The sequence below is a fragment of the Pyrus communis genome, chromosome 16 (assembly GCF_041283825.1).
Source record: "Pyrus communis isolate YQ-2024b chromosome 16, ASM4128382v1, whole genome shotgun sequence".
In the NCBI taxonomy this organism is placed as follows: domain Eukaryota; kingdom Viridiplantae; phylum Streptophyta; class Magnoliopsida; order Rosales; family Rosaceae; genus Pyrus; species Pyrus communis.
In genome coordinates, this window is record NC_142580.1 from 7,775,380 (window position 1) to 7,788,570 (window position 13,191).

A 13,191-nucleotide genomic window follows, 5' to 3' on the forward strand; every position below is an offset into this window, starting at 1 on the left:
GATTGTTCGACAAAGTCCGTAAGTAGGTAACAGTATGAATAGATTGCTCGACAACGTCCTTGACTAGTAATTAGCTAGTAGGAAACAGCATTAGGATGATCATGTAAGATAACACTCTCTGCAGATTCACTGCCGAGTACCATTAAACCGTTGAAACCTTTCAAGCTTGTTTGGTTGGAAATCCACTGTTAGGAAGGTTGGCCGCGAAGCGAACAAGACATTGTGAACACTCATTCATCACGGCATTTGATACCAAGAAGACAACCTAGACGAAGAGCACGCTATTATCGCATTTAGTCCACGATTCTGCCGCACCATACTCTTTCACGACCCATCATAGGAATTTTTATTGTTTCAATCTCAATCAAAGCAAGACACAGTTCAAACATTTTCTTCTCAAAGCTTCCGGCATCCATCTCACCAAATAATTCAGTGCTCAAATCAAAGCAAAAAAAATGAAATATTCTTCGCCATACCCATTTTTTGAAGCATTGAAATAATTAATACCGGGCGCATAATGGAGGATTTAATTTAAACTACTTCAGAGTATAAGCTCCAGAAATCTAACAAGTAACTAATGATTGGTTCTATTAAGTCTTGACGAAGGAAATAATAAAAATCTGTAAATCACACCTCTTGCTGTTGTCTCTTGCTTGCTACTTAATTAGTAGGAAACTGCATTAGGGTGGTCAAGTAAGACAAGGCTCTCTATAAAAGGAAGGCTCCTTAACTGGATGCTGCTGCCAAACATTCCAATGTCTTTAGCTTTGTTGGCCTTCAAATTCACTGCTACGATGGTTCGCAGGTTAATAGAATCAACAAACACCAGTTCATCCTGACTTTTAAAACCAAGAAGCATCCAATCCTGCCTTTCAAAATCAAGAGTTTTATAATGCTTTTGCAGTCTTACACTAAGATTGAATTCAGTCCACGATTCCGCCACACCATAAGTTTTCATGACCTACACCTGAAGCCTACATATTCTCTGTTAACCCAAGTCTCCACTCCATGCTTTGATGTTCCCCAAGTCTCCACTCCATGCTTTGATGTTCCACATGCAGTGCAGAATCCTCCATGCTTTGATGTTCCACATGCAGTGCAGAATCCTAGTCGGCAACAAGCTGTATGTGCATGTGCATGTGTGCTGTCTTCCCATGCGTGCTTGGCTACTGTTAGTTTAATATGTAAAGATGTATAAATGGTGCTGCGGCATGGGTGTGCAGATTGCAGACTGTCACTTACAGTTTAATGCATGTGTGTGTGTGCTGTTAGTTTAATATGTAAAGGTGTATAGATAGTGCTGCGGTATGGGGGTGCAGACTGCAACTTATAGTTTAATCTGTAAAGTGTTGTTGTGATGTATATATAAAAGCCTTCCCGTAAGGCCTGTGAATAATATAAGATTTTGAAGTTATAATTCATATCAGAAAAACCTTTATGGTATCTAGAGCCTTTTTTGTCTAACGACAAAGATCAACCTATTATTCTGTTCATCATCGCTTCCATGGCTGGAAACAATGTCCCTGCTATCAACCCTAACCCCCAAACCACCACCTTTCAACCTTTTTCCATTATCGTCAATATCAAACTTGATAGAACCAACTACCCACTGTGGTTGGCTCAAATTCTCCCTATTTTAAAAAGCCGGGACTTGATGGGGTATGTTGATGGCACCTTGGTGTGTCCCCCAAAACATGTTGCTGGTTTGACAACCGTGAATCCTGCGTACACAACGTGGGTGCAACAGGATCAGATGATCCTTAGCTGGATTAATGGATCTCTGACTGCGTCTGTCTTGTCTGTGGTGGCAAGCAAAAGAACTGCTCGAGCTACTTGGGAAGCTCTGGAGCAAAGGTATGCATCCACGTCTCAGAATCGTATTTTGTTTCTAAGGAATGAATTGTTGCAGACCAAAAAAGGTGATCTCTCTGTGGCGGATTACCTTGATCGCATGAATGCGATTGCTGACAATCTTGCTCTTGCTGGGCAACCTGTGAGTGATGATGAACTGGTCCAGATTGTGTTGAATAATCTTGGACCAGCATATGAGATGACTGTGAGCGCAGCACAAGCTCGTGACAACCCTATCACTTATCCTGCCCTTGAATCCTTGCTGCTGACAACAGAAAGAAGAATGGTGGAACACAATGTTCCGTTGGTTGAAGGAGCCACTGTTAATGCCTTCGTGGCTTCTCGAGGACGTGGGGGTGGTCGTTCTCGTGGTGGTGGACGCGGGAACTACTCACATCGTGGTGGTGCTCACCGAGGTCCCAATCCTCGCCATTACAATGCTTCGCAGAATAATCAAGGTACTGGCGAAAGGTTTGTTTCTTGTGGTGATAGAATTGTGTGTCAGATATGTGGTAAACCAGGTCATCCTGCGTTGGATTGCTACCAGCGCATGAACACTGCCTTTGAAGGACGAATTCCGGCCAAACGACTCTCGGCCATGACCTCTTCACCAATTACTCTTAACAAACAGCAGAATGGTTCTTGGCTCCTAGACACAGGAGCCAATGCACACATTACTCCTGACATTCATAATCTGGCCAATCCCAAAGAGTATCACGGGAATGAAGGAGTAGGAGGTGTAGGTAATCACACGGGCATCTCAATTGCACATTATGGTTCCAGTAAACTTCAAACTAAATCTTGCTCATTTGTTTTACGTGACATTCTTCATTGCCCAACTGCCTCCACTAATATCCTTTCTGCTCATCAGTTTACCCTAGATAATGATTGTTACTTACTTATTTTTCCCCATGTTTTCCTTGTAAAGGACCTCAAGACACGGAAGACGCTTTTCCGAGGGAGATGTGAGAATGGGTTGTACCCATTTCCAAATGGCAGTGGCTGTCTCAAGCATTCTGTTACTGCATGTGTGGGAGTTCGAGTGTCGGTTCAAAAGTGGCATGCACGTCTTGGCCATCCTGCAAAACCAATAATCAAGTTTTTAATTTCAAAAAAATTGGTACCAATTCATGGTACCTCTGATGTACGCTTTTGTGAGTCATGTCCTCTAGGTAAAAGTACTAAATTACCTTTCCAATTGTCCGAGTCTAGGTCTCAATTTCCTTTGCAACTTATTCATTCAGATGTGTGGTGTTCTCCAATTCCTTCTAACGAAGGTTTTCGTTATTACTTGTTGTTTGTGGATGATTATTCGCGATATTCATGGATTTTTCCCATGAAACAAAAATCTGAAGTTTTTGCGATATTTGTGAAGTTTAAAGCCAAAGTTGAAAATATGTTTAATAAATCTATCAAAACTCTTCAATGTGATGAAGGTGGTGAATATAAGAATCATTTTTTTCAAAGGTTTCTTGATATTCATGGTATTTCTCAACGTTTTTCTTGCCCTAAACATCCTGAACAAAATGGTTTAGCTGAACGAAAACATCGACATATTGTCGAAACTGCCATGGTTATGCTTGCTCAGTCTTTCATATCAACTACGTTTTGGTTTGATGCATGCTCAACTGCCACATATCTAATAAACCGATTACCTACTCGTGTATTATTTGATACATCTCCGTTTGAGAAATTATTTCAAAGAAAACCCAATTATGAGTTTTTGAAGGTGTTTGGTTGCCGTTGCTTTCCATGGCTAACACCATACAAGCAAAACAAGTTACAACCAAAATCAAAGTCCTGTGTTTTTCTTGGATATTCTTTGAACCATCAAGGATACAGATGCTTGGACATGACCACAAGACGAGTTTATTTGTCTCGCCATGTTCTATTCGACGAGGACTCATTCCCTTTTCAGGGACTCACATCTCCTTCTGACAGTGTCGACGAACAAGGTAACAATTTTTTCCCTCATATCTTACCTAACTTTCCATTACCCACTAATCCACCATCCATGGTTGAACCTGTATCACAGCTCAACCCACCTTTAGACCCTAACCTATCTATAGGACCCTCACTATCATCAAATGAGCAAGTTTTAGTAACTGAACATCGTGTGCAACCCACTGTTCCCAGTGATACTGGACATTCTATGACTACACGGTCTAAATTAGGGGTTCACAAACCAAATCCAAAATATGCTATGCATGTTGCACTTGATAACTCTCTTGTTGAGCCTACCTGTTTCAGTCAGGCAGTCAAACATCAGGCGTGGAGAGAAGCTATGGCGCAGGAGTTTAATGCACTACAAAGAAATGGCACTTGGAGCTTAGTTCCGTACAATTCTACAATGAATGTGCTACCCAACAAATGGGTGTTTAAAATTAAACGTCACGCTGATGGCACTCTTGAGCGACATAAAGCTCGGTTAGTTGCCAATGGTTTTCATCAGAAAGTTGGTGTGGATTACACCGAAACTTTCAGCCCTGTGGTAAAGCATAGCACCATTCGACTCGTGTTGAGTCTTGCTGTCTCAAAGAAGTGGCCTGTACGCCAACTTGATGTGCAGAATGCGTTTTTGCATGGATACTTAAATGAACATGTCTACATGAGACAACCATCAGGCTTCATTGACAACCAGTTTCCTCATCATGTATGTAAGCTACATCGATCTCTTTATGGTCTCAAACAAGCGCCTAGGGCTTGGTTTCAACGGTTCTCTGATTTCTTGTTTCAACTAGGGTTTGAGGAATCTACTTGTGATTACAGCCTTTTTGTGTTTGACAAGCAGGGTATATATATTATTCTGTTAATTTATGTCGACGACATTCTTATAACAGGGAACAATCCATGCCAGGTGGCTCATTTGATTCAGAAACTTGGTAGTTTGTTTCTAATGAAAGATTTGGGACCGCTCAGTTATTTCTTAGGCATTGAAGTGAAGTATAATGGTGATGCCATGCATCTTTGTCAGTCTAAATATGCACTGGATCTCCTCACTTGCACAAAATTCACAGATGCCAAACCTATTTCTACTCCTGTGTCGTCTGGTCAGAAACTGAGTGCTCATATTGGCGATCCTTACGTCAAACCAGAGATGTATCGCAGTGTTGTGGGGGCGCTACAGTACCTCACCATCACACGACCTGATCTGTCCTACGCTGTGAATCAAGTATGTCAATTTATGCATTCCCCGAAAAACACACACTGGATGGCAGTCAAGAGAATTCTTCGGTATCTAAAGGCTACATATAATCATGGCTTACTGTATCAACCAGGAACTGCTACGTTGACAGCTTATTCGGATGCAGATTACGCTGGCAACCCTGATACTCGTCATTCTACGGGTGGTTTCTGTGTGTATTTGGGTTCTAATCTTGTCTCCTGGAGTTCAAAGAAGCAGAAGACCGTTTCACGTTCGAGTGCAGAAGCGGAGTATCGCCAATTAGCTTATACTGCTGCAGAATTATCATGGTTAAGGTCTCTCTACAAAGATCTTCATTTAAATTTGGCTCCACCAACCATTTGGTGTGACAACATTTCCTCAATTGCCCTGGCGTCCAATCCAGTCTTCCACTCGCGCACTAAGCATCTGGAGGTCGACTACCATTATGTTCGTGAAAAGGTGGTTCGAAAACAGCTCGTAGTAAGTTATGTGTGTTCTCAAGACCAGCTTGCTGACATTTTTACCAAAGGCCTCTCTTCTTCACGATTTAAGTTTCTTGTCTCCAAGCTTCCAGTTGTTCCCCCACCTGTTCGCTTGCGGGGGGCTGTTAACCCAAGTCTCCACTCCATGCTTTGATGTTCCCCAAGTCTCCACTCCATGCTTTGATGTTCCACATGCAGTGCAGAATCCTCCATGCTTTGATGTTCCACATGCAGTGCAGAATCCTAGTCGGCAACAAGCTGTATGTGCATGTGCATGTGTGCTGTCTTCCCATGCGTGCTTGGCTACTGTTAGTTTAATATGTAAAGATGTATAAATGGTGCTGCGGCATGGGTGTGCAGATTGCAGACTGTCACTTACAGTTTAATGCATGTGTGTGTGTGCTGTTAGTTTAATATGTAAAGGTGTATAGATAGTGCTGCGGTATGGGGGTGCAGACTGCAACTTATAGTTTAATCTGTAAAGTGTTGTTGTGATGTATATATAAAAGCCTTCCCGTAAGGCCTGTGAATAATATAAGATTTTGAAGTTATAATTCATATCAGAAAAACCTTTAATTCTCACGTAGGTTGTATAATCAATCTCAATCTCAATCAAGGCAAGAGACTTACCGTATTTCAGAAAGACACAGTTCGAACCTCTTTTTCTCAAGGCTTCCGGCATCATAATCTCGCCAAATAATTCAGTGCTCAAATCAAAAGACATGACATTGATATGTTGTTGGCCATGTTCTTGCTCTTCTTTGTCACGGAGTTGAACCCAATGCAGAGTACCATTCACTAAAACACTTTTGGAAGAAACCCCACCAAGCTTCCCATAACCAGGAAGAACAGCAGCACCAAGGCTTTTCCAAGAGCCCCGGGCCAAAGAGTAAACCTCAACCGCAAATGGGGTGTGAGTGTGACTACAAAAGTTATTCACAATTCTCAATACCTTATAGTCATCATTCCGTGTATCATAGCCAAAGTAATGAGTTTCTTTTGACACTTTCGTCGCGGTCTCCTTCCCCTTGGGCAAGGTCGCAGCGTACTAGTAATACAAGGCCTAGGCAAAACCACATACTTTCTAACTGAAGGGTTCCAAATTATTGTGCCGCCACGGGGGTACCAAGAAGGGCACGTAACCCCATTACAAGTTCCGACCATTCGCGCGGGAACTCCGAATTTCACAACTAGTGGAACATTAAGCCCACTGCAAGCGCACTGAAATGCAGGTTTTGGGTTAGGGTTAGGGTTAGGATTATCCCCATAATACAACGAGTAGAAGTTATTGCCCTGGTTTATGAGAAGGAGCTGATCAAAACCATCGTTTTGGGTTTTGTGGTTGGATGGGATCAGTGATGAGCGGCTGAGATGGATGGCAATGAAGGCAGAGCTTTTGATCAGAGAGCACCATGATTTGCAGACCCTGCAGCATCTGATTAAACATTTTAAGGGCAACCTCAGGAAGATTTCGAATAAGATCTCTACCGGAAAGTAGTTGTTGTAGTAGTACTCGACTGACGTTGCTTTTTTGCTTCGGTTTCCCAAGTCCCCATATTTCTTTTCCATCTTACAATTATTGGGTGGTTTGTGAGTTTTTCTGGAATCCATGTTTCCGATACGCTTCCAAAATATGGCAGCGCGGAAACTGCTCTGGTGATTGTGGTGAGTCAGAGAGAAACATGGCAATATATAGGTACGTAATTAAGGCAACGCCCAAGGATATTGTTCATGAAAATGACATATGGAAGCCAGGCCCAAAAAGCTCCCAAATTACATCCTTATGTCCTTGATTTGAGAGAATCATCTATCCAGCAGTTTGATCGCATCAAAGGATTGAGTTACTCATAGAATCGATCAAAACTCAACCACCACACTGGGATCATCCTCACTTTCTGTATCACTCTCATCACGTGACAACTCACGAAAATGACCCGTGATTTTGAAAACACTTTCTGTATCCTCCTCCTTTTTTACATGCAAATATTTTCTCCATTATGCTCTAAACATCAAAATGCTAACCGAAGCAAACATGTAGAGAATTGTCCAAGTACTTGAGGTTCGAAAATGACCCGTGATTTTGAAAACAGTTTTGTCCAGAAAACATAATGTAATTTGGATTGGGCGCTCATCGAGTAAGATTCGGCTCTCTACAAACGCAAAAGATTTATTGACGGGATGCAAAAGTCATCAACTGCTTGAATATCTTTAGCTTTATTGGTCTTCAAAATCACCACTGCTATGGTTCGTCTTTCTATGTCAGCAGGCTGATCGAAAGCCACTTTTGGAAGGATAGAGCCTGTAATCAGGAAGACCATCAAGACTAATACTTTTTCAGAAGCCCACGCCCAAAGAGTAAGCCTCATCCTCAGATGGGGTTAGCCGAACAGAATTGCTCACACATCTCAAGAAATTATAGCCATTGGTTCAACAACCGTAGCCGAAGGATGGGTTTTTGCTGGCCCGTTAGTAGGGAAAAGATCTTCGTCGGATTTTTTTTTCTAGAAATCCTAAAAATCCTGTGATCATAATCGTTCATCATACATTATGCGGTTAGAAATTATTTCAAAATTTAAATTTTAAAATTAAATATAAATAGTATTTGACGAAAACTGACCGCAAGATATACGATAAATGGTCACGATCATAGGATCCTTAGAAAAAGGATCCGGCAAGAATCCTTTTCCCGTTAGTAGCAAGGCATGTAAGCCCATTACAAGCTCCAACCGTAGGCAAACTTACGATGCCCAAAATTGGAGTAATGTTATTCATATCATGTTTTTATACCACATTTCTATATCACCTTAAATAGCATCTAATGTGGACAGCCATATCATTTGAAAAATTTGCAAAACCCAAGGAAAGGAATAAGAAAGGCTCCTCGTATATTACAATCATCATTTAATTAATTAGTTTTTCTTAATTATTAGTTTGTTAAATAATGAACTAAATTTAAAAATCTGATTAATTCAAATAATATGGCTACCCTGTCCACATCAAATGTCACTTAAGGTGGTATGAAAATATGGTACAAAAACATGGTATGGATAGTATTACTCTCCAAAATTGGTGGTTTCGTAATCCTGGTTTACCCAACTGAAGGGTTAGGGTTAGGGTCATCCCCATAATACAACGTGTAAAACTTACGTCGCTGCTCTAGTATAAATAAGGAGCTGATCAAAACCATCGTTTTGGTTTTCTGCGGCTGGATTGGATTAATGATGTGCGGCTGAGATGTATCCGAATGAAGGCAGAGCTTTTGATCAGAGAGCACTGTGACTTGCACACCAAGCAGCATTTGAGTAAAGTTTTTTTTTTTTTTTTTTTTTTTTGGGGGGGGGGGTGTGGTGGGGCCAACCACGGCAGGATTTCCCATCAGATTTCTTCAGGAAAGTTCATATATATATCCTGTCTGGTTATTTCAAATACCTTGTATAAGGTTTCAGAGTAATATGAGGTCAAGTGCACCACCAAATACATGGGATTATGGCAATGGAATCATAGGCTTGGTTGGCATTCACTTTGCTTTTCATTTTTTCATTGTTTCAAGCATGCTAATTTTGGCCCCAAATGCATGAGCTGCCAGGTTTCAGTACCCCCACCACATGCTTTTTACGTTCTTTTCCTGCTTCCTAGGCTTTGTACATCACATGTGGATGCATTTTTGTGACACACTTTGGGCAAGACAAACTAAATTAATGTTGGGGTTTACATCTTCCACAACACAACTATCCGGATTACAAGCAAGAAGGGGAAAAAATAAATAAAAAGATGGAAGAATTGTTAATGTCATAAGCAGGATTAGCAAAAGACTATGGTACTCCCATAAAAAATGGGAAATAGGCGTCCGCACGGAGTTGCGTCGGCTGTAGATATAGACTAGGCCAAGGGACGGACTTCATCTCTTCTATTCTCTTCACTTACACCTTACACTTCCCCATATTCTCTATCGCTCTCATCACGTCACAAGCACCGTTACCAAAAGACTGTAATACTCGGAGAATTGATCCAGACTCAGCTATCACGGGGTTTATTCCCACTCTCTACCTCTCTCATCACGTGATGAGTTACCTTAGAATTTGTTGATGAGAGAGAGAGAGAGAGAGTCATCCTGTTTCATGTAAGTTTTTTCTCCACAGAACTCGGATCAAAACCCGATTAAGAGTTATCCATGAACACTGAAGCATTCAAGCATTACAGAACAAGGACATGAGAGTTATCTAGTTGCTTCAGGTTTGAAAGGACCCGTGATTTTTGGAAAAGTTTTGTCCAGAAAAGACAGCCAGTAAAGCCCTACCATCATTCGGTGGTGAAAAACGAAAATAATTGATATGTGCCCCCACATTGTTAATCTGCTCACCTTTACTCCAAAGTCAGAAATTTCCTTGACTTCCAGCTTCTTCACCACAGTGAATATCCACCGATTAAAACAGTAAAAGTATACAATTCTAAGAGAAATGTGCAGATTGCAGAAGCAAATATTTCTGAAGTCTAAAAGTTCCCAATAATCTACAGAAATTGCAGCTTCAGTAAAATACTTACATCTGATTCAAAAACTGTGCAGTTGGGTTAGCATGTGAACAAGTTCATCGCTTGAGGGCCTCTCTGCTGGCAAATCTGATAGGCATACAACGGCGATTCGCACTGCCATCAACATCTCATCTTCTTCCACTTCTTCACCTATTATACTCTTATCTAATGCTTCCCGTGCCTCGCCTGCTTGCTGCAAGTGCCGCAGCCACCGCCCTAAACTTCCGCCACGAGCTGCTTCCCCAAAGAAGGGATCGGTTGGGTCTCTTCCGGTTAATAAAACGCCCAATATCATCCCAAAGCTGAAAATGTCGCTCTTATCCGTGTACCTGTCGAAATTGAATATGTTGCCTTTGGTAAAAGAGCAATCTGTTTTCAACAAGAGCATAGAAATGATCTCATGTTTTAGTTGTTCTTTCCATTCACCTATCAATAGCTAAAGTTTTGTTTCTACGCAGAATTTCTGTTTTCGATTAGCCTACAACAATGCTAGTAAGTTACTAACAAAACTGCTACTAATGAAACCCCATTGCACAAAATCTAAGGCAAACATCAATAAACAAAGTAACAAACAGTCTTCTGAAGTTCTACAAAGCCTTGAATCTGAACTAACAAGCATTTCACTGTAAAACATCAAAAAACCATCAAGAGGTAATTTTCTGCTACGCCAAAAGACAGATGATCTAAATCCCAAGTCATTGAGTAGAAGAGTATTGGGCGGGAGCATTTTTTCCTCCAGAGCAGGGGCGTAAAAAAGAGGGAGTGGGATTGCAATCCAATTCACAATCCACCCACCCCCCCGGCGGTATTGGGGGTAAGCCCCGAGTAACCATGGCCTTGTGCAGGAGAACAAGCCATTTAAAAGAGAGCACCTAAATGGCTAACATTGATCAAGAGGTACCAAACCTATGCCAATCCTGCCCTTAATCTAAAAACACTTAGGCATGTGGAATACCGAACTATTGATAAGTATTCTGAAAGCAAGGAAATTAATGAGAGCTATACAAAAATATCAACAACAAAAAACAACACTAGTTTCCTCAGATAATCAATACAGCTTTCTCAGTAAAACTGCATAGTTAATGTGTAAAGGGAAACATTACCAATTTCGGATATTACCAAAGTTTGGTATGCATACCTGCCATTCTGGAAACACTCTGGAGCGCTGTATTCAGATGTTGCTACATCCAAATAAGGCGCAAGCTTCACCAACCCATAATCTCCCAACCTCGGCTCAAACGCCGAATCCAACATAACATTTGTTGGCTTCAAATTGTAGTGCATAATCTGAGGAACATACGAATGCAGATACTGAAGTCCCTTAATCACCCCGACTGCAATCCGAAGCCGAACTTCCCAACTGAGCTGCAACTCGGTTTCTCTAACTCTGTTCATAGCATCCTCCAAGCTCCCATTCGGTACAAAATCATAAACCAAAGAGAACCTATCGTGTTCGCGAACATAAGCCCGCAGGCTCATCAAATGCCTGTGTCTTAGGCCAGCAAGCACTTCAAGCTCCTGCTGTATCCGCCGCTTCGCCGCCTTGCTCTGAGCCTCCGGCGAGCCACACTCCGAAAAGGGTCCGAGCTGCTTGACTGCAATAATCAGCCCATTGTCCAAAACAGTCCTGCAGTACTTCCCAATGGGGCTAGAACCCAGCAACTGGTTTTCGCTAGCCAGTGCTAATTGGAGCGTTTTGGGGTCGATCTTCGGGGAGAAAATGACGGGGCCTTTGAGAATTGGTGTTCTGCTGATGTAGCGGACAAAGCACCGGACTAAGAGTGCAGTGAGGATGGCACAAATTAGTCCGGTCAGGACTCCCAACACAATGCTCAGAACAATTCTTTGGTGCTCGTTCTTCGAGTGGGGATGCTTCACCGGCGACGGAGGCTCGATTTCTTGGGACTGCACAGCCCCTTGCCGGCAGCACAAAACCAATACCAAAAGGAGAAGCCTTGGGATTGGACTGTTCATTACTGAGGTACTTCTTCTTCTATCCATTCCAGTAGAAATTAAAAATAAAATAAAAAATCACATAAAATCCCAGAAAAATTCAACGGAATCCCAAGAGCTTAAACCCTATAAAACCCAGACGCAAATTACCAAAACCAACATCAAAGCTGCAATCTTTCTTCAGAATCCGACCAAAAATACTCAGAACAGCAGCTGCTATGGCCTCAAAAGCTCAAATTTTGTTCTGTTTTTCTGAGGGCTTCAGCCACTGTGCAGCTTGGAGGCGCAGAAAATGCAACGCCGCCCAGAAACGCTCGGAGCTCCGCGGAAAGTGAGAAGAAACCCCATGAGAGAGAGCTCCAACAGGCATGAAGAGAGAGAGCATATCAGATAAAAGTCGAATTTTTTTACGGGAAAATCTTCAGAGAAAGGACGCAACAAATCATTTCGTCACCAAGTCGCGTCTTTTTTTTCTCTTCAAATCAAACCCCTCTTTGTTTTTGCACTCTTTAAACCCACTACTGAGTTAAAATGCTTGCCAAAAATGGCGAACCAAACAAAAAGCAACTTCCAAAACTTGCCGGTTTCTCACAGAAAGCGAGTCCCTTTCTCTTCACAAACTACCCAAGTGCACAAAAATCCCTCTCTCTCTCTCTCTCTCTCTCTCTCTCTCTCTCTCTCAAACTCTGTATTTCTCTCTCTCTGGGTTTGGGAAGGAGAGAGACACTTACTGTGACTGTTTGCTTCTTTTTTCTCTCTCTCATGCGGATGCGGAGGACAAAAGAAAACTGGGCTTCCCGCCTTTGAGAGACTCCACTAACCCCCGTACGCGGTGGGGTCCACCCCGCCACGTTGGCACTTGTTGCTATCACGAGAGGCCGAAAGCGAAACATCGAACTGTGTGAGACGAGGCCTAGCAAACGCCAAACGCATCTCCGCCGTTGGTTGGTGACGGAGGAGATTCTGGCCGTCTATAAAGAACCAACAGCGGGTATTTATTCCTATTATAAATGGATGGGGTATTGTGGAGAATGATAATGCTAGAGCGGGTTCATAATCATCGTGACGTCTCACTATTATATTCGTATTCGTATTCCACACACTTTTCAGTAGTTTTAGCTGTTTTATTGAATAATCAAACATAATTAACTGGTAAAATTAAATAACAATGTGTGAGAGATAAAAAAATATGTGTTTGTCATTCCTCCT

General features: G+C 42.0%; 2 protein-coding genes across 3 annotated transcripts; both read right to left on the bottom strand.

Annotated features, from left to right (window-relative positions):
- Positions 1 to 5,963: 5,963 nt before the first annotated feature.
- On the bottom strand, positions 5,964 to 7,110 carry LOC137732611 (uncharacterized). Its single transcript, XM_068471918.1, has 3 exons — positions 6,581 to 7,110; positions 6,130 to 6,422; positions 5,964 to 6,022 (listed from the first exon to the last, which is right to left on the bottom strand). The coding sequence occupies exons 1-3, from the start codon at positions 7,108 to 7,110 to the stop codon at positions 5,964 to 5,966; spliced, it is 882 nt and encodes a 293-aa protein (XP_068328019.1).
- Positions 7,111 to 9,860: 2,750 nt separating this feature from the next.
- Positions 9,861 to 12,466, bottom strand: LOC137732189 (inactive leucine-rich repeat receptor-like protein kinase CORYNE). 2 transcript variants are annotated; one of them, XM_088687914.1, is made up of 3 exons: positions 11,168 to 12,466; positions 10,042 to 10,358; positions 9,861 to 9,895 (listed from the first exon to the last, which is right to left on the bottom strand). In XM_088687914.1, the coding sequence occupies exons 1-2, from the start codon at positions 12,028 to 12,030 to the stop codon at positions 10,049 to 10,051; spliced, it is 1,173 nt and encodes a 390-aa protein (XP_088544040.1). In that variant the 5' UTR covers positions 12,031 to 12,466; the 3' UTR covers positions 9,861 to 9,895; positions 10,042 to 10,048. The 2 variants fall into 2 exon arrangements, with proteins under 2 accessions (XP_088544040.1, XP_088544039.1); XM_088687913.1 differs by having other exon boundaries at positions 9,861 to 9,898; positions 11,168 to 12,173.
- Between the last annotated feature and the right edge of the window lie 725 nt (positions 12,467 to 13,191).